The sequence below is a fragment of the Nicotiana attenuata genome, chromosome 6, assembly GCF_001879085.1.
Source record: "Nicotiana attenuata strain UT chromosome 6, NIATTr2, whole genome shotgun sequence".
NCBI classification, from domain to species: Eukaryota; Viridiplantae; Streptophyta; class Magnoliopsida; order Solanales; family Solanaceae; genus Nicotiana; species Nicotiana attenuata.
Genome location: NC_031994.1, coordinates 45,474,405 through 45,499,398, shown reverse-complemented (window position 1 = coordinate 45,499,398; position 24,994 = coordinate 45,474,405). Strand labels below are relative to the sequence as shown.

Below are 24,994 nucleotides of genomic sequence, written 5' to 3'. Positions count from 1 at the left end.
AGGAGTTTATGGAGGTAAGTCATGTGCCTCTCCCATCAATACTCTCATCTTCGTCTTTAATACACTTCACTTGGTCTAGGTCATGAGCCTTCCTTTCTATCACCTTGGCTAGCCTATACAGCTTCTTTTCCCCGCCTTTGTCCCTAAGTTCCTCATACAAACGTCCAAACACCGCAGTCTTAGCTGCCGTAACAGCTAACTTGCCTCCTTCTTGGTCTTCTTGTACCACTCCCTATTCGTCCTCTTCTCCTCCCCGTCCTTGCTCTTCACCAACTTCAGATACACCGCTTTCTTAACTTCTACTCTTTCTTGGACCTCTTTATTCCACCACCAGTCCCCCTTGTGCCCATCAGAGTAGTCCTTCGAGATCCCTAGCACCTCTCTAGCCGCTTCCCTGATAAAATTCGCTGTCGAGGTCCATATACTAATCGCGTCCCCTCTACTCCTCCAAGTCCCCATAGCCACCAATTTCTCGCCTAACTTCAAAGCTTTGTCCTTAGTCAAGACTCCCACTTGATCTCAGGTTGACCATGCACAGCTCTCCTCTTTCTCTTCCTCATAATCTCCAAGTCCATCACAAAGAACCTATGCTGCGTCGAGAGATTCTCACTCGGAATAACCTTGCAATCCGAGCAAAGACTTCTATCACACTTCCTAAGGAGCACGTAATAAATCTGTGTCTTGGCCACCGCACTCTAAAAGGTGACCACGTGTTCTTCTCTCTTCTTAAAACTGTCATCCGTTCATTGTGTCGGTTAAAGTTCGACATTGCGACTGTTTAATCAACAAACATTAAGTAACCTCTTTTCTCAATCTTAAATGCCAGGTTTTGATTATTATCCTAAGAACAAAAAGAGATATAACGTTCAATATTTAATACTGCGTCTATCCAACCTTTAATTGGTCTAAATTGATTTCAATGATTAAGCTGTACAATCACTATCGACTGATCTAATTTTCAGTTCCGCTTAACTATAAATTAAAAACATTCATTTGATAGCTAAACATTATTTTTAACCTCCATATTGGACTTACTGCAATTGATGAATTTTTAAGTTACTTGATAAGATTGTATCGGTTCCCCAAAATACAAACCGTGTTTGTTGGCTAACAATTCTACGAGACTGATGAATGGCATAATCATAACTAGGTCCATCACTTGAAGAAAAGTAGAATATATTCCATCAAACTGAGATGCTCCAGCACTCCTAGGGGAACGCTAAAAAAGGAAATCCAAGACCAACTACAAAAAGATTATATACAAATAGCCTTCCGACACCTTCAATGACAGATGACTAACACAGTAGTTCAAATTACACTCCAACTTGTTTCTGGACTTTTAGACAAGTTGAAAAAAACTTTCGACTCCACCAGATTAACAAATAGCCTTCCGACACCTTCAATGACAGATGACTAACACAGTAGTTCAAATTACACTCCAACTTGTTTCTGGACTTTTAGACAAGTTGAAAAAAACTTTCGACTCCACCAGATTATAATGCCGCAGGAATACGAAATTCGACAAGAGCAGAGACAAAAGGGAAGGGTAGCATACAAGCAAAAAGAGAATCAAAATAAGTTGTAAAATGAAAAGTTCATGGTGCTTAGTTGAAAAGTTCATTGTTAAAATGAAGATTACAATCACGTGCACCGATTTGAGTATGGCATTCTACATGGCATTGTATTTTCCTCACTGAGAACACTGTATACAAAGGACTGTAACATACATTTCTACACTCTCTCGGCTTTATGCAGCACTGCATAAGCGGAAAGCTAATTCGTCAAATTTTACGAGCAAAAAATTGTTGGATTAGTTTCTTCCTCGAGAAAAAGAAAAACCAATTCCTGCAGGAAGTATAGGTATGGCCAATTAAATGTGCTTATGATGTATTATACTTCTCCTTTATAGCTAAAGCAGCAGCTCTGTACCACGCAGCTGCAGCCATGGCACCAGGGTCAGGAATTGAAGCAAGAACATCTCCAGGTATGTAGGTTGAACGGCCAGCCTAGAAAACCAACTGATTAGGACCCTCACTGAACTAAGAAATTGACAGCCAAGTAACAGAAAGTAAGACAGAACATTACAAATAGACAATCTTTTCTATTATCAGTTTCCTCTTTCCTCTAAAATTTCAACGACCATTATCTCCATTCAGAGGAAGACAGGTAAAAAGAAAATTAATAATCAAAATTTTCAGTTAAGGATTCCAATAAAATAACGTTCTTTGAAATTTTCTTGACACAGCCTAGTCCAGATCTCCATCAAAATCTTCAATCTATTTGACATTAGATATGTTAGAAGTCTGGTAGTAATCAAATTATCTTTCAAGAAAGCACCAAATCATATGAATTTTCACCGATAAGAACAAAGACTTCAAACTTTAGTTCTGAATACCTAAAACAGTAAATGGCATCCCGAACTTACTTTAAACCCTTTAGAGGTATCATTTGAAAGCCCTTTGGACAAGTCATATTCTAAGAGTTTGGGTTTATCAGGCAAAGCAGGTTTTAATATGGAAATATAGAAAATGACTAAATTTCTTTATGGATCTGGAATTAGAAATCCAAGTAAACTTTAAATATCTTTGTAATATCTTTGTTTATGTCAGACCTATAAAGCCAGATTAAGTTTTTGAATAGATACGTTAATCATTTCCTCAAGTCTAATTCCATGTGGATTTGAGCCAATTAGAGAAGGATATTAACACATTTTTGTAGGGATGTGAAGGTGTTTAAGGTGTATAGTCATTAAAGAAGAAAAACGTGTATAAAGAACTTTACAGTCACTCCATTTCTAAAATATGTTTAAGCTTCACACATTTTTGTGCTGTTGTGTCTAACCACCATCACTGTGTAAAATATTTGGGAATTTAAACCACTGAAGCACCGTGTATGCAATTTCTTTCAACATATTTGAAGTAAATACAGTGATAATACCTGCGCTTGCATGTGCTTGGTTGACTCGGCTCCAGCGACTGCTGCCTCAGCAGAAATAATGAAAGCATCCACAGGGTTGTCCCCAGCACTCAACCTCTGTTCCCAATGCATAAAAATCTCTATGAATAAGGTTTGCAGGAAAAAACTGTAAACGACGTATCATCAAAGATATTATATTGACCTCTTTAAGAGCTGACAATGCTGGAATAAGAGCATCTAAAAGTGTGCGATAACCAGCACGAGCTCCTCCATATTTACTAACAGCAGCGATAGCAGCTTCAAGTGCATCAGCCCCTGAAAAAAAAAGAGCTGTTTGATACAGAAAGAAAGAGTTGAAGCAACAAACATCAAGTCTTCACAGTCTAGGAGTCAACTAACAGTGCAGAGCTGTGATAACCAACTCGGAATCTGCTTTCAACTTTGCATATGCTGCCTTGCAGAATATATCATATCTGTTATAAAGATAGATCTTTAGTGACGCTGTTAATATGAAAGAAAAACTAGGCTGAAAGAAAGAAGAGTATAGTTATCAAGAGAAAATGCATTACAAGATACCGCTTGTTCCCCCCATTACTCTTCTAATAGAAGATCCAATTTCATTGACTGTTTCTGCAGGGTCATTCAGCGGATAGCTGCACAAAAAATAGTTCAGAAAGGACAAGAGGAAAATCTTCTATACACCTCAATTACAGAGTTGTTATGCAACTATCTCAAATTTGAACAGCAAACTTGCTAAAACCAATTGGAAGGTCTTTTATCACCTTTTACAGTGAAAAGAGAGGGCAATGACCATATAAGACACAAAGATAATATAGAAGGTAATAACACAGAAGAAAAGATAAAAATAAAAATAACCAAAGGAAAAGCACATAAAAGCAGCTAATTTGTCATATCATATCAAAACAATTGACTATTAAGCAAATTGAACAGAACTTCAGTTGGCATATCAAGCCGTCTCTCACAAATCTAACGTGTTTTAGCTCATACAGAAATTTCTACCTCCCTGTTTCAAAAATGAAATCTATTTATACCCAACGATTAACTATAAGGATATCCTAGGAGCAGCAGAACTAAGATTCTAAAAATGCTGCAAGTAGATATGTGCAAGCTGAAACTAATAACCACCCACAGCTGGTGCAAGCAGGAAAACATGGAAAAACAATTGGAAAAGTAACTAAACTTTGCTTTTAAGCAATCTTTCAAGAGATTTTAAAAACCTAGAAAAAGGGGGAGGCAGATGCCTTGCTTTTTTGCTCTAGGAGTGAGGGTATGTGGCAATAATCTCGGGAAGAAGAATCTGCCCCCTTTTTTACTTTCTTGGAGACACTACACGAGGAAATAATCTAGGGAAGAAGACTCACTACTTCTTCATGTCTTCAAGTATAGCCACTGCACCTCTGAACATCTGCAGTTTCACAACGAAGGAGCTTATTAAATGCAGATAACCGTGAAACAAATTGAGGGAAACAAATATGCTATCCAAAAACCTACAGTTGAACCACAATCACCATCACCAACTTTGCTATCCCACTCATTCAAATTATCCCTGAGATTTACAAGTTCAGTTGCTGCAGCTTCAATAGCTGCCTCAAGGATATGACCCAGAGAGCTCAGTTTTTCAGGCCGACTCAATGTCTGATAAAAGAAAAAAAAAGACATAAGAATAATTTTATGAATATGTAAAACAGTTAATAGTACTTAAAAAGTAACAGTTAGAAGAGTTGGAATTATAGCGTTATTTATAAACAGTATTGATCTGCAACAGTACATAAAATATGCTATTCTGTCTCTCCCATCCTCAAAATCTGTAGAAGATTTGCAAGTGGGAGTTACACTTGACATTTGGGACAGGGACTGTTCAATCGCATACTTACTATCAGTGACACTAGGCCCTTATTTGGAGGTATGTGCTTAGATCAGTGCCTTCAAAGCAAATAATATGTAGATATAAAGTACATATAGTATAAGAAATGCAATTACCTTCCATATATTTGGCATACCTTGTCACTCTGGATAGAATGTGGTGGAGGAAGCGGAACAGGTATCTTTGCAGGAGGTCGGTTACCTGGAAAACAAAAATTAACTTCCAGTAAGTAAAGCAGATTTATTAGCTTAGACAGGTAAATCTACAAAAGGTGCAGGCATTATAAGGTAGTTAGATCGCCCACAGATACAAGAGGATACTAGCGAAAAATCCAATATGAATTTTTCTCTCTGTTACTCTAGTTCTTTTTCCAAGACAAATACAAGTGAGGGAGTATTCAACCAGGGAACACCAGGTTCATTCTTTCCTTGTATAGAGATAAAAATACTGTAAAGGGAAACCACGAGCCACCCATACATAGTGAAGAGCAATAATAGACATATAGAAACTGACCGGCAGCACCAACAGGCCAATTTGGAGCTTTAGTGGGAGCATCTAAACGGTCTAAAATTGCTTGATCAGCCTTCATTACAGAAATTGAAAATCCTGCATATAACTGAAGTAAGAACATGAATGTTGTTCGGCAAATAAAAAGGACTTATAAACCTGACATACCTGCCATATCAAGTGAAGTCATAAGTGATCCTGTATAGACTCTATCAACAGCTAGACCATGTTCAAGCTGCAATCCTGGGACAGCCTTGCCAGCTATAATCATCAATTCCATCAATGGTGTTGCTCCTAATCTGCAGTAGATAAGTGTGAAAAAAAACAAAAACAAAAATGAGAAACTCGAAGTTTCTTGCCTTCTATAATAAGTAATTCCAAGAGAAGGTGATTAAATAATTAGAAAAATGGATTAGATGACATAGTGATAGTCGCCAACATCCTTTTCCCAAAACATATATGAAAATCTATCATTTAATCAATGAGTACAGTGAATTCTCCCAAATAAAAAAGAACTGAAATAAATCAATCTTCAAAAGCTTCAAGCACAAAGCCTAGCTCCAGTACTGCTTTTAAATTGGTTATCATCCAAAGCAAAGTTCAAGTCTCCATGAATGCAACGATATCCATTTGAACATTTTCAGCTTTATGAAACTTTTCAGATTCAAACATATTTCTGCTTGCATTGATTTGAAAAATAAGTCAAGCAATAAATGAACCCGATCAACCCAGAGACTAATGTAAAGCTTATGAAGCATAGTTCATTATTTCAAGAGACATTTGGATGATAATGGCAGAGCAGAGGAAGTAATGGCCAGAGAGACTAATATAAAGCTTGTGAAGCATAGTTCATTATTTCAAGAAACATTTGGATGATAATGGCAGAGCAGCGGAAGTAATGGCCAGAGTACATGAACATCCTGTTGTGCAATTCACGAACACCAAATGGTCATAGCAAGTCAATGATGCGCCATAATGCAAAGTCAATCCATCCATTTACTATTTCTAGAGTATATATAGATTTCACATACTCATATTCATAAAACATTTAGGCATTGATGGTCAACAATTCAGAGTTTCCAGTACTTTCCAATGCTTTACAAGAATTGTTGGATTGATATAGATCCAAATCGAACTCAGCGAAACTAGACAAAGAAAGACCTTAATCAACCTTCATTTCATAGTAATAATTCCGGGAACAATTAACTAGAATTCGCAGAGGAACGATAGTATGTCAATAACATGTTACACCTCTCTCAGCCTTTAGACTAAAACCAAGTAAAATACCTGCTGTGATTGTCATAACAAACATGTTTAACAGTATGAATCGAGCAAAATAGTGATATAAAAAAAAGATGCCAGTTTCATGCAACTTGAATAAATGTTTCTATGTAAACTTTCACAAAAAAGACCAACTAAAATATTTAACAAAACAGTTTTGAAACATTAATTTAATATTACATTGTTATTAGCTTAAGTTTCTCCGTCTTCTCAAAGACCTAGACAGTAAGGCTGGAATTTTGGCTTAAATGTGAGGTAAACCCTGAGTATTTTGTCTATGATATTAAGGTACCATCAGTGGTAGAAAACCTGCTGCTTTTATCACGAAAAGAATTAAACAGAAAGTTTAAGCAAAAATCTTGAAACTTGCCAGCATTTCTAGATCACTGCAGCAGATTAAAGAATACACTTCAAAAAGATATAGCATAAAATGACTGATTTAAAAAAGAAGATATGTTGTAAAATGATTTCACTTCTCAATTTCATGAGGTTAACTGAGTATTCCAAAAATACCAAATGGAGCATTCAAGGGAAAAATATAGAAACACAAGGGACAAAATACATGGAAATAATGAAGTTCCTGCAACAATCCCTGAATAAGCATGCTACCATAATATACTTCTAAACACTATACCACCAAGTCTGCCTCGTCAACCAAAAATGTTAAGAGACGGAAAGGATGAGCAGGGCAAAACAAAACAGAAACAGAAAGGAATAACTAACCAGCTCCAAATACTTGGAGGATGGTGTTGACAGAGGCATGTATAGACAGGAATAAGGCTCAAACTTACCCATTAATGAGGAGCACAACTCTACTCCCACGTGTGATTGGAACGTAGTTGGTCTCCTACAAAGAGTGTGACAGTGAAACTTCCTTCTGCATAATTAGTGTCATTAACTAAGCTAAATGACACCAGGTTGTTAGGAGGAAGGGGGTGCATTAAAGAAATTGCCATATAATATCACCCCACTACCTCCACTGAAAGAATGCAAACATGAAAAAAGATAGACTGATCGCATAAAAGCTCCCGAACTAAAACCGGTGTTCTTTTTTCTTTGTTCCTTCCTTTCACTACTTCTTTTGATTGGATTCTTTTTATTTTTCACTAATAATCGATCTAACTGCAGAATGATTCTTTTTAATGTGTTTCATAACAATATAACTTCAAACATTGTTTCTACTTCCGTCTTCATTATTACAAGAATCTTCATCATTTAATCAAAATTTTATCCAACCTAACTTATTTCAAGAAAATGTAAGGAAAAACATATTACGAACCTTCATCATTTGATCCATGGGGTTTTATAGTGTACATTAATGTGCAAAGATCATAACCCTACATGGTTGTAGCTTTTTACACTCACTTTTAGAGTTTGTCTTAGCACAAAAATTTATCTCATCAAAATTAAAACTGATTTCACTTCATCCTTTCCAGTCCAGGGTGATGATTCAAGCAATCAGAAAACTTTTACTGCATCAAGTACTAGTGTATATCAAGTCAAAATTTCACACTCGTCACATACCGATGACAAAATCTCCTTCAAAACATGTGAAACCACCACATCTACTGGTTGTAGGTCAGCTACAGCAGCTCCTGGTTCCCCGTGCTGGAAAAGAGAAAACAGTGCACACAATTTGATAATGCAGAAGTAAAGATCACTGAATTCTAATAGTCTGTCAGCACTTAACCGCTCCCGCACAAAAGATCTTGGAAGCTTCAACCGTAGCACAGAGGTTGCAAATTTTGACACACATTTCAAAAGACCCAACTGCTCTTACCATTGAAAAAAGCAACACCGAATAACCAAGTGTTATAGACAGAGAAGATATGAACGACATGCATGGCATCCAAGGTAATTCACATGATTATCACGTCTCCCCGAAACATCAATGTAACATCATATGTTTCATTTAGTAAAGCATGATTTAGTCAACTTCTTCCCATTCCTAATATATAGATGAATACACCTGTGCCTATGAAGAGAACTTACTATTCCAAGACCAAGCTCCATCTTTCCTGGGCCTAAACGGTCTGATGTCACCTGTCCTGGCAATGTGCAAACAGATAATGCAACACCCATTGTCCCAACCATTTCTGATGCACGTTTTGCTTCAGCTGCAACGTCAGCAAGAGGAAGACCACAAGCTGCTGCAGCTCCGGCAACCTGAGATAAGTGAAACTTAGAAAAGATCAGCAGAAAAGCAACTGAAACCAATTACATTTGCATTGACTTGACCAAACTTCAATACTGCGAGACGTATAGGTAAAATGATTGCTGCCCACAAATAAGCCACTCTCACATGAAATTAAATTCAACAAAGAAATAGAAAAGACCAGTTTGGTCTTTTTCTTAGTATGTATAGTTATGAAAGAAGCACAAAATCAATTCACATACCCTCTATAACAAAGCATTGAAGAAGCAACTTGTCAAAAGACCACGACAATTTGGCAAATGAAAATTTGGTGCTCTCTAGATTATTTTGGTAATTGGCCCCCCACACCCCACCACCCAAAATAACCCCAAAGCACACACATAGATACACCCAAAAGAGAAAAAAGAGAAATGTGCAAAAACATAGGATGATAGACATACACCTAGAATCACCTTAGTAAGAAATTTTCGTTGCTGTATCTTCTTTTTTACCAAATCAAGTTGGCATTATGTTTCGCTACTCCAAAAGAGTTAAAGGCCACCATGGATGGAAATTTGCAAGTAGGTGTGAAGATTAGTATACATGAGCAAATATCTGTATACGTTATTTTAGTCTTTAATAGGCTCTTTTAGCTTTTAGGAGTTGGAGGTCTTAGTAAAGATCTATCACTCTCAAATGTTTATTATCAGTAACTATCTGTCTCAGATAGAATACCAAGAAAGAAAATGGAGATGGAAAAGGAAAGTAACAAGTTTTGATTTTTCAGAAACCACCAAGAGGTAAACTATGTCCTAACTAATGTCTTTTTAAAGGGGAGACACACACAAAAGAAGAACTCCTGTATATTTTATAGGTGGTATCATTAGGAGAAGTTTGATTTGAACTGTGGAATATCGTACCAGCTTCAATCAGTCAATAACTTAAGTCAAATATCTGAGCCCTCTAAAATGAAATCTAAAAGACATGCACAAAGATAGAAATTGTGAACCTTGTGAACAAGAATCGTCCCTGCCAAACCTCTTCGGCCAGCAATGCCTCTTGGAGGTGGTAAAGCACAGTCATCACCAACAATTACCATCTGGTGACAAAGAGAGATATATATACATGTGAAATCAGTGTGAACCCCATCTTCCAGTTTTTGAATGATTAATTAGCTACTCCAATCATCATCATCATCAATAATAATATAACAACAATATCAAGAAAACAATTCTAGAAATTAATATCACAATGATACCTCTACTTTGTAACCTTCAGATTTAGCTTGTTCAGCAGCCAAACCAAAATTCAATCGATCACCAGTATAGTTCTGTAAGGGACCATAATACATTTTAATCATTATATCACTTCATTACGACAAAAAGTGAAGAATGTAATAGTGATCCACGACAAATTTCTCGTCACAGTAAACATTCCAGTTTAATCAAAAGTAGGATGATGATTGGTGATCTTTTACGTGAATTATTCACACAATTTAAACCTAAAAGCCAGAGTTAGACAACAAGAGAGTAATTAATTAACAACAAGGATTCGTGCTACCTTGACAATCAGAAGGCACCCCATGGGACCTGTGACAGCTCGTATGCCCTACATTGAATCAGGTTAGTTGGCAGACATCATCAAGGAAGAACATATGTAGACCATGTGCTAATCAAGGGGTAATATTATATCATACAGCAACAATTGAGTCAACATTTGGAGAGGTAAAAACGTCCCCACAGATGGCTGCAGTCAGCATCCCTTCTCCAACAAATCCAGCATGGGCAGGTTCATGGCCACTTCCACCACCTAATCATAGAAGTACCAAGGTACCTGATTAAACTGCACTTCGCCATACTGAAGTTCCAACAATACATCCCAAGTTTGAGTTTGAGATTCTTAAGAACACTATTTAGTCATTAATATTCCTATATATTAGTAGTAAATGACGGCTATAGGCAAGGCTGTGACGTACATCTGGGTTTTCAGAAGTTAAAGAAGATACAAAGATGGGATGTAGTTCCTTTGACTATTATGTGGGTAATCTGAAAAGAAAGGAAAGAGAGCCTTGAAGGTGTGGAAAATAATTTGTGCAGATGAGGGCGTGTCTATTGTTTCTAGTAAACCTTTGGTGAATCCATGAGGTTTCTGTTAGTATATGTTTGGGTGTTATTTGTAAAGAACCATGTCTTTTTTAGGTCCTATACTCTTGCATGCCACTTTTATACCGGGAATTTTTTACCACATTGACAAAACTGTTGCTCTATCAAATAAAAATGATTATAAGAATCTCATAAACAACTGCTATTTTCTTTCAGAAGAGGTGAGCACGCAATGCATAAGAGACCTGTAGTATAACTCATTATAAGAAGCTTTATAATTTCATAATTATACAATTAGATTAGTTTGTCAAGCTTCATCTATTTCCAACTCATGTATGGAGCTCTGAATGCAAAAATACCAATGCTACTAATAAAAAGCAAGTTCCAGTATTGAAATAGAGACAGAAGCATAGCTCAAATTCAATACCTGATATGACCGCAACTTTGTCATATTTTTCCCCAGAAACATCAGCACGCAAGACAACCTTAACCTGGATTTCAGAACAGAAGATAAACATGTTAGACCAACTTGGAACACTTATCATCTTAGTATAGCAACATGTAAACAAAAAGAGTGAACAAAGTAACAAAAGCCGGATCACCTCAGGAAAACCATCCAGATATTGCAACCCAGGATAGGTCTCAATAAGTCCCTCAATGAACTCTATCACAACATCTGCAAATCATTTCACTTCAGTATCTACAGAAAATAAACATTTAGGCTTTTTGTATACCATATATGACCAATAACACCTATAATAATTTTCACCAGAACCATATAGCATTTAATTATGCCAATATAGATCATACACATAACAGTACCTACATACACATTGAAACAGAACAGGATATCACTCAACTATGCTTCAATTCAAAATTGGTTGTCATCAGCTATATGAACCTTATATATGCATTCTGCACTATTCAGGTCCCTTTCAATACAATACTATTCATTTGTCTTTAATGTAAATTAAGCACAACAACAGGTAGCCCAGCTAAAATATACTAGGGGAAAACAAAACATTTCATTTTCTTTTAATTCCCCTACGACCACGTATGGTCTGTATACAGGTTCTATGTCAACTTATTTTGTTTGTTGTGATAACTATTAGAAATTAGTAATTCTTTGAATACCTACAAGTGTCTTATTACTATACTCAGTTGCTTTCATTTCCAAGCAGATTGTTCGGGCATTCAAAAAAGAATTTCTTCTGCTTAATATCTAGTTTTTTTTTGTTGGAATTTTTAACTCGTGCCTTTATTTTGGGCAAATAGTTGCATTTTATGGTACTCTGCTTGATGTCTAGTTTTTCCTCATTTTTCATTGAAATTTTAGCCTCCCTGTGTAGTTTTTTGGGGTTTTAATGCATTTTTAGTGTACTCTGTTTAATATCTAGGTTTTCTGCTTCTTTCTTTTTCAAAATTTTAGTTGCTCTCTCAGGGAAAATGCTTTTAGTGCTTAAAATTTGAACTTATTGAATTTTAGTCATGCTTTTAGGGAACATATGCTATGTGAGTGGCATGTGTTAGGCTAGATCCCTGCTTGGGCAACGACGTCCTAGCCCGCATGCCATCTCAGTCATGGCACAAGTTCAAGTTAGGCTCGTTCGGGGGTCGGTTTCTTGTGTTGCATACCTAATGCCAATTATCATGTACCCAAAGAATATATTTGGGGGTTTAATAAATTTCCTTTATATCTTTAGAGCTCGTGCATAAATTGTTTTTTGGGGATATTAGCGCATCTTTTCGATTTTTGGATTTTATCTAGATTCTTTTGCTCATATATGTTTGAATATTTAGCTCTCACGTTAATTTTTCTTTTGTGCTTAATATGTAGGTGCTTACTCATTTTTTCTTTGAATTTTTTGCCATTGCATGTTAAAAGTATGTAAATTTGGATGTTGATGCATTTTACAGAGTGTATTGTGCTTAATTGTGATTAACAAAACACGATTATTCCGAGAAGAATGTGGAGTCTAATCTGTGGCTACTTATTCAGTTTGAGAGTTTTAGTTGTTTAGAAGCAGATAGATGAAATTATAAAGCTGTTTTATTTGCCTAGATGGTTTTCTAAGACTTCAATAGTAGTGGTTGATGTAAGCTGTTTATAGTAGTGACTGATCTTTGATGAATGCAGAGGCATTGATTTTGCCATTGCAAACCAGGAGGTTCCAAATAAAGCTCAAGATTTACCTCTACTGGTGAAACAGGTACTCTTGTAACATGATGCCGATTTCATCATATTGCAATAACTTCATTGATCTGATTATGAGTTGTGTAGCATAAAGCGCTAATGTTAAATCAGGATACATGTTGTATTGGTTTCGATAATATACCTTCAAGTGCCAATCAACTAGCTCATGATCACCTCATCTAATCTGGTACTCTTTGATCGAAAAAGCATTTTTCATTCTTAGTTCTTATAATGTTAACTTGGGTTATGGAGCAGTAATTTTCTAAAGATTAGTTCATGGGTAATTTGTAAGTATGTTTTCTTAATTCTGCTGATGGTACAACAACTAGAATAGTTAACACCAAAAGACCGGCCATTCTTGTTCATAAATGGTTGAGAGAGTCCTCTTCATGCCACTAGGTCAAGAGTTCGAGGCTGGTAGGCTGCCAAACAAAAATAGAATAGTTAACACCAAAAGTGAAGCGAGTTCATTGGTTGGCAGATTATGACTTCAGTGAAAATCCCAGTCTTCTTGGCTGTCAAACACTTGGGTTTTGGCCAAGGAGGATTGGATGTATTTGTGATGCTGGGAGTTGCTGGCTATGGTGCGACATATATGGTTATATGCTAGGGTAGTATGAAGCCTTCTTCTTGTGCTTTTGGTGTGGGTACCCAAAGTATGGTACTCTTTTGTTAATCACATTGTTTTCAATTTACTATAGAACTATAGAAGACTTGTAAAATCGTTTAGAGTAAGTTAATTTACATGCAGTATCGCCCTTCCCATCATGTTTTAGCTCTAAATCTATTGATGTTGCTCTAATTGAGCTGTGAATTGCTGCAATCCGTTGGCTGATTGCAAACAATGTGATCTGTATAATCCAGTTTGCAAAGATTATGTACTCTTCAATCCAAATGTATAAATTTTCTTATAGCCATAGTTTCCTATCTGTAACAGTTTACCTATTTATCAGATCAATAACCGAAGTTTATTTCTTCTTTTGCTAAATTCATTGCTCGATGTAGGTATGCAGACGCCATTGTGATTCCTCAATGCTAGCACATGTCATGGTCCTTATGATTTCTGTTAAGGTAATTTTGAAACTAGTCAACTTTTATGGGATAATTTTGAAAGAATGTGTGTTTTGCTAGCTTCCTCAATCACCTACATGCAAGTGATGGTTCAGCTTTCATTTCTTCAAAATAGACTACCGTCAAGTTATTTGGTTGTTCTACTGGTATTATATGCAGTTGATGTCAAATTAAGCTTAATTTAGTTAAAAGATTCGACTAGAAATGACCACATTAGGGACAAAGGGTGGAAGTAGCACACATAGAGGTAAAATGAGAAGTCGCTTGAGATGGTTTAACCATGTCCTATGTGGATTTCCAAATACATAAATCCATTGGTATGATACCATGAGGATTGAATGGCTAAAAAGGGATGTACACCTAAAATTTCATGAAAGAAATTCGTACCAAAAGACTGCAATCTCTACGAGGATTCAACGTGGATTTAGCTAAACATAGAAAACAATGGAGGTAAAAGATCATATCAGCAATACTAACCTATGGGATTAAGGCTTATTTGTTTTTCTTGGATTAAGGTTTATTTGTTGTTCTTACACTTATATTATGTCCGGGTAGGGATAAGTGTAGTTGTAGAGAACTTTTTTTTCTTCTTAATAACGGCGTTGTCCAGGCAGAGAAACTCTAGTTCTAGAGAACCCTAATCTGCCATAAAAGACAAATTACTTATTATGTTGGAAGGAAGTGGGTCCAAATAGAAGAATTATAGAGGAGGGATATAAGCTTATAGTGGTGGCCCAAGTGCCAAGAAGCTTCGATTCATATTGCCGAACCCAATTAGTGTTGAGGCTTAGTAGATTTATTGGATGGATAAAGATTTCCTCCTATGAAATTTTCCTGTGAATTGGGTCGAGTGGTTCTATCTTCCACTATTGTGAATGAAATATGCTGCAAAGCTCTAAGCCTAGGTTGGTGCTTTGTTTGTTTATGAAAGTAATATGGTATTTTCCAGGACATACTTTAGCTTGTTGATAACCACGTTTAACTGCCTTAAAAATGCATGTTCTTGGCATTTTCTGCAATTTCTTCATTGACCAGGTTCTTTGTTTGATAGAATGCTTGTCTCAGCGGGTGGTTTACGGAGAAAGATACTGAAGAACTTCGTAATCTTGCAAACGAGGTTGATAAGCTTCCTGATTTGCTATGTGCTTGGTGCTTACCTATCTCTGCTACTTGAAATTGATGTTACATTGATTTTGTTTTCTTTTTTTGTTTGCATATTTAGCTTTCTAGCAGCTTCTGCAGTACATTAGATTTTAAAACTGAACCAAGCAGTTCTCTGACAATTATCTCAACGATAATGTCAAGGTAAGCATCTTGTCCTTGAATGACATCTTCTGAATCTTTTCATGCTATGCTCAACTTATCTCACATGAATAATCTTCCTTATAGATCAAAGTTTAATTTTCATAAAAAATATTTGTGGTTTTACTTGGGGGTTTATTTGATGCTACACTTCTCTAACTTAAAAGTTCATATAAGAGGGATTATCCTAAAATCTTCTACTTGTTGGATAATCTCCAAGCCTTCGTTGTTAAAATACTTCAGTTGCTGTTATGGTACCAGACTGCATAGGAGAGTGATGATAAGGATGCCTGCTTATGTCAAATATCCTATGAGCTACTGACAGTGTAATGAACTAGAAAGCTTGGGTTTGAAATAGGACATAATCTTTTTTTTCAGGAATTAGTTGTGACAGTATATCCATGTCGGAAGGGTAGGAAAACAGAAAGAGGAGAGGAGAGACCTAGAGGTGTTTAAATCAATTTTATCATATTACTAAGAGCCTGAATAGAGTGTATAAATTCAAAACTCATTCAACTTACATAATGTCATGTGCCTTATGGTATAGCCCTTAGTTTTGGGTTTCTTTTTCTTACAAAATCACTTGCTTCGAATTGGCAGATTTTATCCACGGATGAAAATGGGTCAGATAATTTGTTTCCTGGAAGCCAAGGTAAAAACACATCCCCTTGGACGTGTCCAGTGAGCTAGTGTAATTGTATTGCTGGTGATACTGATGCCATATTTTTTTGTCATCTTGTAGCCTGGATTTGGTGCCTACGTGAATGATTTCCAAATAACGAAGAATACGAATCTTTCCAAAGGAGAGAAAGTAGTAAGAAAACTTCTATATATTACAATAAATTACATTTATGTATCTTTTTTCCTTTGCAGCAGGCACATAAGAGTCTCAGTTTTTATTGAGGACATTGTGTGTGCTTTCATTACCAGTATTTTGTTATTCATATGTTCATTGCTCTTGACTTCTTATTTTGCATTCCAGCAACTCGTCAAAGTTGGAGACCCTGGTTAGCTCTGGAAAATATTGCTCATTTTTATGTTTACTTTATTCTGCAGAGATTATTTGTTGCACAAATAGATAATCTGGAGAACTCACTATGTCTTATAACGCCTCCTCAAGTGAAGTATGAAAATCTTTTATCTTTTACTGAGTGTAACGATGTAGGCTTATTGACTCCATATTTGACATGTTAAATTCCTCTGACAATTCTGATTGCCATTCATCTCACTTGTGCAGCTTTCTCCTAAATGGGACGGCAGTGGGGTGGAGGAGTAATGTGTTAATGGTTTGTTACCGCTATAACTTTAGGGATGTGTTTGTATAGGGATGTCTAATGTTTTACTGGGGCTCAAATTACTTAAATTATGTTTCTTTTGCTAGGGCTCTGGACCTCAGCTTCCAACTCCTGTACCTCAAATGCTTAAATTTGGAACAAATCTTCTTCAAGCTGTGGGCCAATTTAATGGTATGTTTGAAGATACATTCCCCGTTTTTTTTTTTCCAAAACTGTATAGTACTAACTCTTCTCTGTGTTCATTGTGCAGGAAATTATATCATAGCTGTTGCCTTCATGAGTGAGATCTCTACCCCTGTTGAGGCCACACTCCCTGATTATGAGCAGCCTCCTGTTTCTTCCGTCGATCCAGGTTTGCTCTTATTCAATTTTTCACAAGAAGAGATATTACTGAGATCTTTTTTGTCAAAGTTTTTGGTGTTTCTGTATTGAGTTTGTTACATGTTCTTGTTAGCCCATTTCGCTAGATGTATTGTTCAAGTTCTATATTCCCACCATTCCCAAATGGGAAGTCTGAAGAGAACTCCTTATAAGGAGAAACGATTAATACACTACTTTGTTGATGCAGATTCTGAGATTATTGAGGGGCCATCAAGAATTTCTTTGAATTGCCCCATAAGGTATGCTTCTAATCTTTGTTACTTTGGAAATTGATATGGCTGTCATTATGAAGTGGCTTCCATTCTCTTGACATGTGTGCAACTTTTCTTTTTCTCTCTGTCCTTCTTTGCTATGTGATGATGATTAATAAAAGAAATTTGATATGCATGATTAGCTTCATCGTTGATGGTGATAGTAAAAGACGCAAATCTCCGTGTTCCCGTTTGTCTCTCTTTCTACCCCCTTATTACCTCAAACTCAAAGTGACACTGCTCTTTGTGCTTTCTTCTACGATGACATGGCTGCCATCTTGGTACCCTCAGTTATTAGAGGTTGGTAAGACCCCCCCCCCACCCCCCCCCCCCAACCACCACCACCAAAAAAAACAAAAAAATGTATGCAAGAAAAAGAAACCTAGTGGGTCTTATTCTGCCATTCTAGTAAGTTGATGGCCTATGTTATGTATTTCTAAACCTATTTTGATCATAAAATATCAATGATAAAAAGTTAGCTCTCATCTAGAAAGAAAGAGAGAATCACCTTAGCTGTGAATTTGATTAGAGTCACTTTAATATATGTACCTTAAGATTTTTGTTGTTTCAGGATGATTGTCTTCATTTATCTGATCTTTAAGACTTTCTAAACGAATAAGGACTCCTGGAGTTATCATAATCCTCTTCCCCATCCATTTAGGAACATGCTTACATTTATGAAAGTTTTGGTGTGTGAATTGGGGTTGATGGCAAAGAAATGACTGAGATAAAGTACTTCCTTGCATAATTTATAATCATATTTCTTATCCTTACCGGTGGGGGTAGCAGGTACCCGGTAGAATAGCCGAGGTGTGCGAAAGCTGGCACGAACACCAATGTCATAAAAGAGCGTGTGTTGTTTTGCGTCAACATAATTTACTTTTGATAAATAATGGTGCATTGGTCATTTCATAAGATTGTTGGCCGTCAACTTAAGAGGTGATATATCTCTAATTTTTCAAAACAGAGAGCCCTTATGGTTGTAATTTACCTTGGGAAGTCCAAGTGCAATTACCTCTTTTACTAGCCCCTACGCATCTTTCTTTACCTTTCAATTTTTCCTGATGCCGGCTGTGGTGTGTTAAATTTACTGATTACTTTTTCTTTGCCTTTACAGCTTCAAACGTATTAAAACTCCAGTTAAAGGACATTCTTGCAAACATCTTCAGGTGCATGTCCTTTTGTATGATCCATAATAAATTATTATTCGATCTCTCATGCTAGAGTAATTTATAGCTGGCATGCATGTTGAAAGGTCGCCTCTGCTTTTCGTCTTTCATTAGCTTTTATTTAAGTTCTTTAATCTGTTAGGATTATGGACATGGCTGATCCTCCAAAAGACATCTGATATATATGGGTTCATATTAGCTTTGATGGATGTTTTAAATTAAGAATATCCTAGCGAGAAGCTTCATGGGCGTAGCTTGTGCGGAATTTATGTGATATTTGTTTTGGTCATTATTTCTTCCCCACTTCTCCTACTCTTACTGGTTTGCTCTCTTTGTGTTTTTCTTGGCAGTGTTTTGATTTTGACAACTATGTCGACATAAATTCAAGGAGACCATCGTGGCGTTGTCCTCATTGTAATCAGCATGTGTGTTTCACTGATATTCGTATCGATCAAGATATGGACAAGGCAAGTTAGCATTCTGTATTATGCTTTACACAAATTACCTGTTGAAGTAACATTGATTTTGTTTTAAAGGTTTTGAAAGAGGTCGGCGAGGATGTCACCGACGTCATGATCAGCTCAGATGGTTCATGGAAGGCAATCATGGAAAGTGATGACCATTCTGAGAAACCCAGGGATAAAATTCCTGACTTTACTCAAGATAGCCCACAGCGAGGTTCTGATAGCTTTTCAAATACCCCCGCTGATGTTATGGATCTTACTGCTATAGATGATGAAATAAATCCAATGGCTACCTCTGAAACTGAAGACAGTAAAAATTTCCCATCGATCCCTAATATTCACTCTAATGTTCAGAACACAACTGTTGTGAATAATCCAAGTGAAATCGATCATACAGGTGGTTCTGATATGGCAGACGATTTCTGGTCAAGAATGTATATGTCCTCGTGTGGAATAGGGACATCAGGTTCTTTGTCCAGTTTGCAGAATGGCAGTGCTTCTGAGCCTTCTAGAACCAACTTGTTGCAACCACCTGTTTTGACAGATGCAATATCTCCCGCTTTCAATCCTGAAGGAAATGCTCTTATTCCAACCTCTATACTTGAGAGTGGACTATCTTCTTCTGATATGATGCAGTTACAACAGTTCCAATTTGGAAACTCTGCAATCAGCAACGAATATGGAAGGTTTCCATCTGCAGCGAGGCATGCAAACAGAACTCCTGTTGCAGTTCAGGCTCTTTCAGCGCTTCCAGCCCAGGTGCAGACTCCTGTTCCTCAGAGACAACAAAGCGCAATGAATCCCTTGCTCCATACTGGTCCTTCAGTAGCTACTCAGGGTTTGCCGACTGTTTCATTGGATGGTTCCAATGTAAGAAGTGACTTGGAGAGACAGCAGTGTTCCGTTCCTGACTTGGATCTGCTTCAGGCACGCATGACTTCGTCAGCATTACCACAGAAGGTGAGTGCACAGGTGAATAATTTTTCAGCTATATCTTTTAAGTTGTGATTAAACTGTAAGTCTTTCTTTGCTGGTTTTGGTCTGTGAGATTTTTCCTTCAGGTGTGATCGCTGAAACATTGCATGTGCTCTGGTTGAGAAGATCATCACCTGTCTGTATAGGGCGTGTTTGCTTGAACTTTCTAGGAGTTCCTTGACCGCCTAATTTTGCTTGTTTTGCTTACTATCACAGATTTTCTTCTTTTGAGGCTGCTTATAATATATCCAACTTCCTTTGTCTCTGCATATATCTTTATTCTGTCTACTGTCTATGGCTTCTAATATCCTCTCCTTTTGTCTTCTTTTTATTATCTTGAGCAGAGAGTCTTTCGGAAACAGCCTCTCTACCCCTTCGGGGTAGGGGTAAGGTCTGCGTACACACTACCCTCCACAGACCCCACTCGTGGGATTTTACTGGGTGGTTGTTGTTGTTGTTGTTGTTGTTGTTGTCTATGGCTTCTAATTATCCTTTTTCCTTATGCTAGCGTTCTCTTGCTCCTCTTCAACCATCTCAACAGGTTGTTGGCCGTCAAACTCCGAACCTGAGAACACCCTACCCGATGAGCCAGTCTGAAGGCCTGACCCGACAAGCTACTTTGGATAGATGGGAAGCACTGAAGAAAGGAAGTTCACAAGGTGTTACTCGGGCAACAGGTCTTGCTGGCGGACAACACACCCGAGTTGTCGCTACTCAGCAAACCACACAGGTGGTGAGGCCTGTTCAGACTCCTAGAACTGCATCTCCAGTACTCCCTGGGAATTCTGACGGATTTAGGACACCATTGGCCCGGGACCAGAGGGGGAGTACAGGAGGCACAACACCAGTCACAAGGACAGATAGTTCCGGGGATGTCCAGCTAGATCCTAACTGGCGCCCTACAGGCCGTATGCGTGGAAGCCTCTCTGGACGAGCTTATTCTGAAGCACTGAATCAGTACATACTTCAGCCAACACAGCAAACTCAAGCTCCCAGACCATCTGTCCCACCTAATCTTTCGCCCCAACTGCAAGTCTTTTTGGCTAATAGAGGCGCTCATAGTACCCAGCCTGTGAATCATCCATCCACAACACCAGCCAATGCACCAGATGTCTCAGGCGTTTTACCTGATCGTTCTTCGGGAATGCAGTAGAACTAGGACAGGCATGTAGGTAACAGTGTATATAACGCAACTGATTTTGCTTCCATGGTCACCTTACAGTACAGACACCTAGTTTGGTGTTATAGTTCAGTTATGGGGGAAATGTGGTGTATTTATTTTGTAAAATTAAAGTCCAGAAACCGCTCTCTCCTAGCTCATGCACTACATTTTGACTTTAATGTTATGGCGAGTATAGTTTGGTTAATATGACGTGGCAAAAAACAGTTTTATGACTTTACTATTATGCTAGGTAAAGCTTAGTGGCCATATGTGAAATTAACCCGATTTTTGATTTGTATAAAAAACTACGCTCTATCTTCCCTGAAAGCGATTTAACTAAGAAAATCTAAGAAAGATGAAAAATTCCAAATAACCTTATCAAAAAAAAAAATTTAATGAAAAATTCCAAATATGGATGACTGACTTATAGTAACAAAAATAGAACGTCACCTTCATATAAATAAAAAGATGCTATCTCTCCTAATATGGACCGTGTCATTACATAAGTGATATCATAAATCCAATTACAACTATTACATAAATGACATCATTGGATAGGTCTAACGACCGATATTGAACGAGGTCATCACGATGTAGCGGCCCATGGTCGTTATATAAGGCAGCGACCAAAAGTGGTTAACGAATGTACGGCGTCTACCGTAGTGTAAGCGTAGTGGAAGAAAGCATAGTGGGAGACAGTAGGAATATGCTTTTCGAATATTCTTGATGTTGTACATTTTTAGGGTTTAAAAGGGGATTGTCCCTTATAAATAGAGGGAGAACACTTTGTAAAAGGGGATCAAAAAAGGTGAATACAAAAGAGTACACTGATTACAGATCTGAAGTTTGGCATCTCTGTCCGATATTAAGAAGGATCCTACAATCATCTAAACATCATCTTCTATCTAGGTCACTCGCATTCATCACAACTGATTCCTGCATTTAAAGTTATCGCATTTATGAGCAATCATTCGATTCCGACATACTAGGAAGTATCATTCATCTGTTTATCTCTTGCACCACTTAATCTAGATTTTATTATACTTGGCTGAGATTATCCTCTTCATCTTCATTAATTGATTTAATCAAAAAGGTTTCGATATCTTTTGGTCAAACAATTTGGCGCCGTCTGTGGGGATTTCTTTAGCTAAGATTTTAGTTTCATCTAGATCATAAAAAGGGATAGTCACCTCTTCCTAGTTTTGCATAAACTAACAATGGCAGAAAAAGGAGATGCAAGGTTAAAAGCAATAGCAAGTGTCACAACCAACATCCTGGATTCCATCAACGAAGACGGTAGGGAAGATAGCGAAAACGTGACACCAAGCGCTACACCTAGGGGAGATACTTCACCTCCCCCGCATGAAAGCGTGACTGCTTCGCGCGAGAAGGAAGCCTCCACGTCTGCAACAAGAGAGGCACCACCGACGGTAAAAAGACTATTGGAAGAGTGGCTGACAAACACTCTGAACAACATACTTGATAAACCCGTTCAAAGGGATAATAGAGGCATTACACATATAGCTGCCGCAACAATCGCCGGCGAACTGGATACCCCACGCACAGGTAACATTCATACTATTGTTGATACAGGTAATGACGCACTCGCAGCCATCCTAAAGAAAATGGAAGAAATGGAAAATGAGAACAAGGCGCTCCGCGACTAGATGAAGGAGCATCAAGAAAGGGTCGATAAAATACCAGGCGCCCCGAAGTTGTTACCGAAACGGGACGTTGATCGATTTATCGAACAACCATACAATGAAGAGGCAGCCCCCCACGCCATTCCAAATACCTTCAAAATGCCACTGTACCTGAAGATATACGATGGTGCTACAGGCCAGGAAGATCATATCATCCACTACGTCACAGCCGTAAAAGGCAACGATCTGTCGAAAGAACAAGTACCATCGGTGCTGCTGAAAAAGTTCGGCGAAACCCTAACAGGGGGAGCCCTGACTTGGTACTCGCAATTACCAGCACGGTCAATATCAACATTCGAAGAAATGGCGGACACATTCATCACCGCTCATGCATGAGCGAAAAAGGCGGAGGCCAGGGTAAACGACATATTCTCCATTAGATAGACGACGGGTGAAGGACTTAGGGACTTCCTATCCCGATTCAACAGGGTGAGAATGATCCTACCAAATATGTCAGAGGGGATGGCGGTAGCAGCCTTCCAGAACGAGTTAAGCTGGAGTAGGTCGAGAGCGACCAAAAAACTGTTAAATAGGCTCATGAAATACCCTCCCACCACTTGGGAAGAAATCCACAACGGCTATTGCGCCGAAGTAAGGGCAGGTGAGGAAGACCTCAATGGTCCGATCCAACGGCTGACGTCAGTAAAAATTAAAGCAAGGAAAGATCGTCGCAATGATGGTCGAAGGGATCAACTACCCCATCTCAGCCGAGAAAGGCATCAGCCTTACATCAGGACATCCATCCCACCTCCTCCACGACATACCGCGCCACATCGAAACGAAAGAGGTATGCCTCCACTCTTATCTGCTCATAACTTTTGTGTTTCTCCTTTAGAAATAGTGTATGCACTAGAGAAGCTCGGCCCAAAGGTGCACTGGCCGCAAAAGATGAAGTCCGACCCGAGCACCCGAAAGGACACCTGAAAGAACTGTTGAGCGACCGAGGACGGGCTAACTTCGCTCGCGGACGTGATCAACCCCAGGGACCCCCAAAACCGCCTTCGCCCGCCTGTACCATACAAATGATCATCGGTGGAGTCAATGATACGACAATCAATCACGTAAATTTTACCACTACGCACAAACTCAAACGGTCGATCACTCATGAACGGTACGATGACCTCGAAGATAGTATCGTCTTCAATAAATCAGATACCGACGGTTTGTTTTTCCCTCACTATGATGCTCTTGTTATCACTCTACGTGTTGCGGATACTGATGTAAAAAGAATAATGGTAGATGACGGAAACGGCACGTGTATTATCCATCATCGAGTCCTCGTACAGAGGAGACTCGAAGATAAAATAATACCGCATTGCATAACACTAACGGGTTTTAACAATGCAGTTGAACGAACTTCTGGAGAGATAGTGCTGAAGGAGTCACTCTGAAACAACATTTCATGTCTTGGATCAAGATACAGCCTACAACGCTATCATAGGGCGCCCATGGATACACGCCATGCGAGCCATCCCGTCGAGTCTCTATCAAGTAATCAAGTTTCCCACTCCATGGGGAATATTCAGCATCCGGGGCGAACAACGCACCGCACAAGAGTGTTACCGTATCGCCCAGGATTGCGCACATACCCAGCAACTAAAAGGAGCAAGCGCGGAAGCATAGCAATCAACAATGTCGGGAACCAAACTCGACGTACAAATAGAGGCTATCAAAGACCCCGACATCGTAGAAGCCTACGAGTCGACCGTTGAGAACCTCGATCCCGTCTAACTGGACAACAATGATAGCACAAAAAAGGCTGATATCGGGCACAACCTCTCGGAACCAGGTAAGTTTCGTAAATTCTTAACTGACAATGCCGATCTATTTGCCTTCTCCCATGCAGATATGCCAGGTATCCCGAAAGACATCGCCACGCATAAACTGAATGTTGACCCCCTCTACCCGCCAATGCGGCAAATAAGGAGGAAGTTCAACGCCGCAATCAACGAAGCCGTCAGCGAAGAAGTCGATAAGTTGCTCGCAAATGGATCCATCCGAGAGTCAAAATATCCCCAGTGGGTCGCCAATGTGGTCATGGTAAAGAAGCAAAACGGAAAGTGGCGGATGTGTGTAGATTTCACAGACCTAAACAAGGCATGCCCAAAAGACTCATTTCTATTGCCACACATCGACCAGCTCATCGACGCAACAGCAGCGCCTGAGTTGCTAAGCTTCTTAGATGCCTACTCGGGTTACAAC

The 24,994-nt window shown here is 38.4% G+C and overlaps 2 protein-coding genes across 5 annotated transcripts; one reads left to right on the top strand and one right to left on the bottom strand.

The window, feature by feature from the left end:
- LOC109227809 (putative 3,4-dihydroxy-2-butanone kinase) lies at positions 1,566–14,039 on the bottom strand. The gene is made up of 21 exons (XM_019393003.1): positions 14,035–14,039; positions 13,765–13,850; positions 11,428–11,501; positions 11,253–11,316; positions 10,420–10,532; positions 10,284–10,331; positions 9,982–10,053; positions 9,733–9,822; positions 8,582–8,755; positions 8,114–8,197; positions 7,381–7,436; positions 5,477–5,607; positions 5,315–5,407; positions 4,938–5,002; positions 4,429–4,572; positions 4,299–4,342; positions 3,486–3,569; positions 3,316–3,389; positions 3,119–3,231; positions 2,938–3,033; positions 1,566–2,006 (listed from the first exon to the last, which is right to left on the bottom strand). The coding sequence occupies exons 1-21, from the start codon at positions 14,037–14,039 to the stop codon at positions 1,881–1,883; spliced, it is 1,836 nt and encodes a 611-aa protein (XP_019248548.1). The 3' UTR covers positions 1,566–1,880.
- Positions 12,939–21,322, top strand: LOC109226925 (E4 SUMO-protein ligase PIAL2-like). Of its 4 annotated transcripts, none has more exons than XM_019391860.1 (15): positions 12,939–13,035; positions 14,025–14,090; positions 15,142–15,207; positions 15,313–15,395; positions 15,993–16,044; positions 16,135–16,206; positions 16,449–16,516; positions 16,630–16,678; positions 16,774–16,858; positions 16,938–17,039; positions 17,256–17,307; positions 18,437–18,488; positions 18,839–18,955; positions 19,025–19,912; positions 20,469–21,322. In XM_019391860.1, exons 2-15 carry the CDS (start codon positions 14,052–14,054, stop codon positions 21,078–21,080), a joined length of 2,337 nt encoding a protein of 778 aa, XP_019247405.1. In that variant the 5' UTR covers positions 12,939–13,035; positions 14,025–14,051; the 3' UTR covers positions 21,081–21,322. The 4 variants fall into 4 exon arrangements, with proteins under 4 accessions (XP_019247405.1, XP_019247402.1, XP_019247404.1 ...); XM_019391857.1 differs by having other exon boundaries at positions 20,436–21,322; XM_019391859.1 differs by having other exon boundaries at positions 19,025–19,924.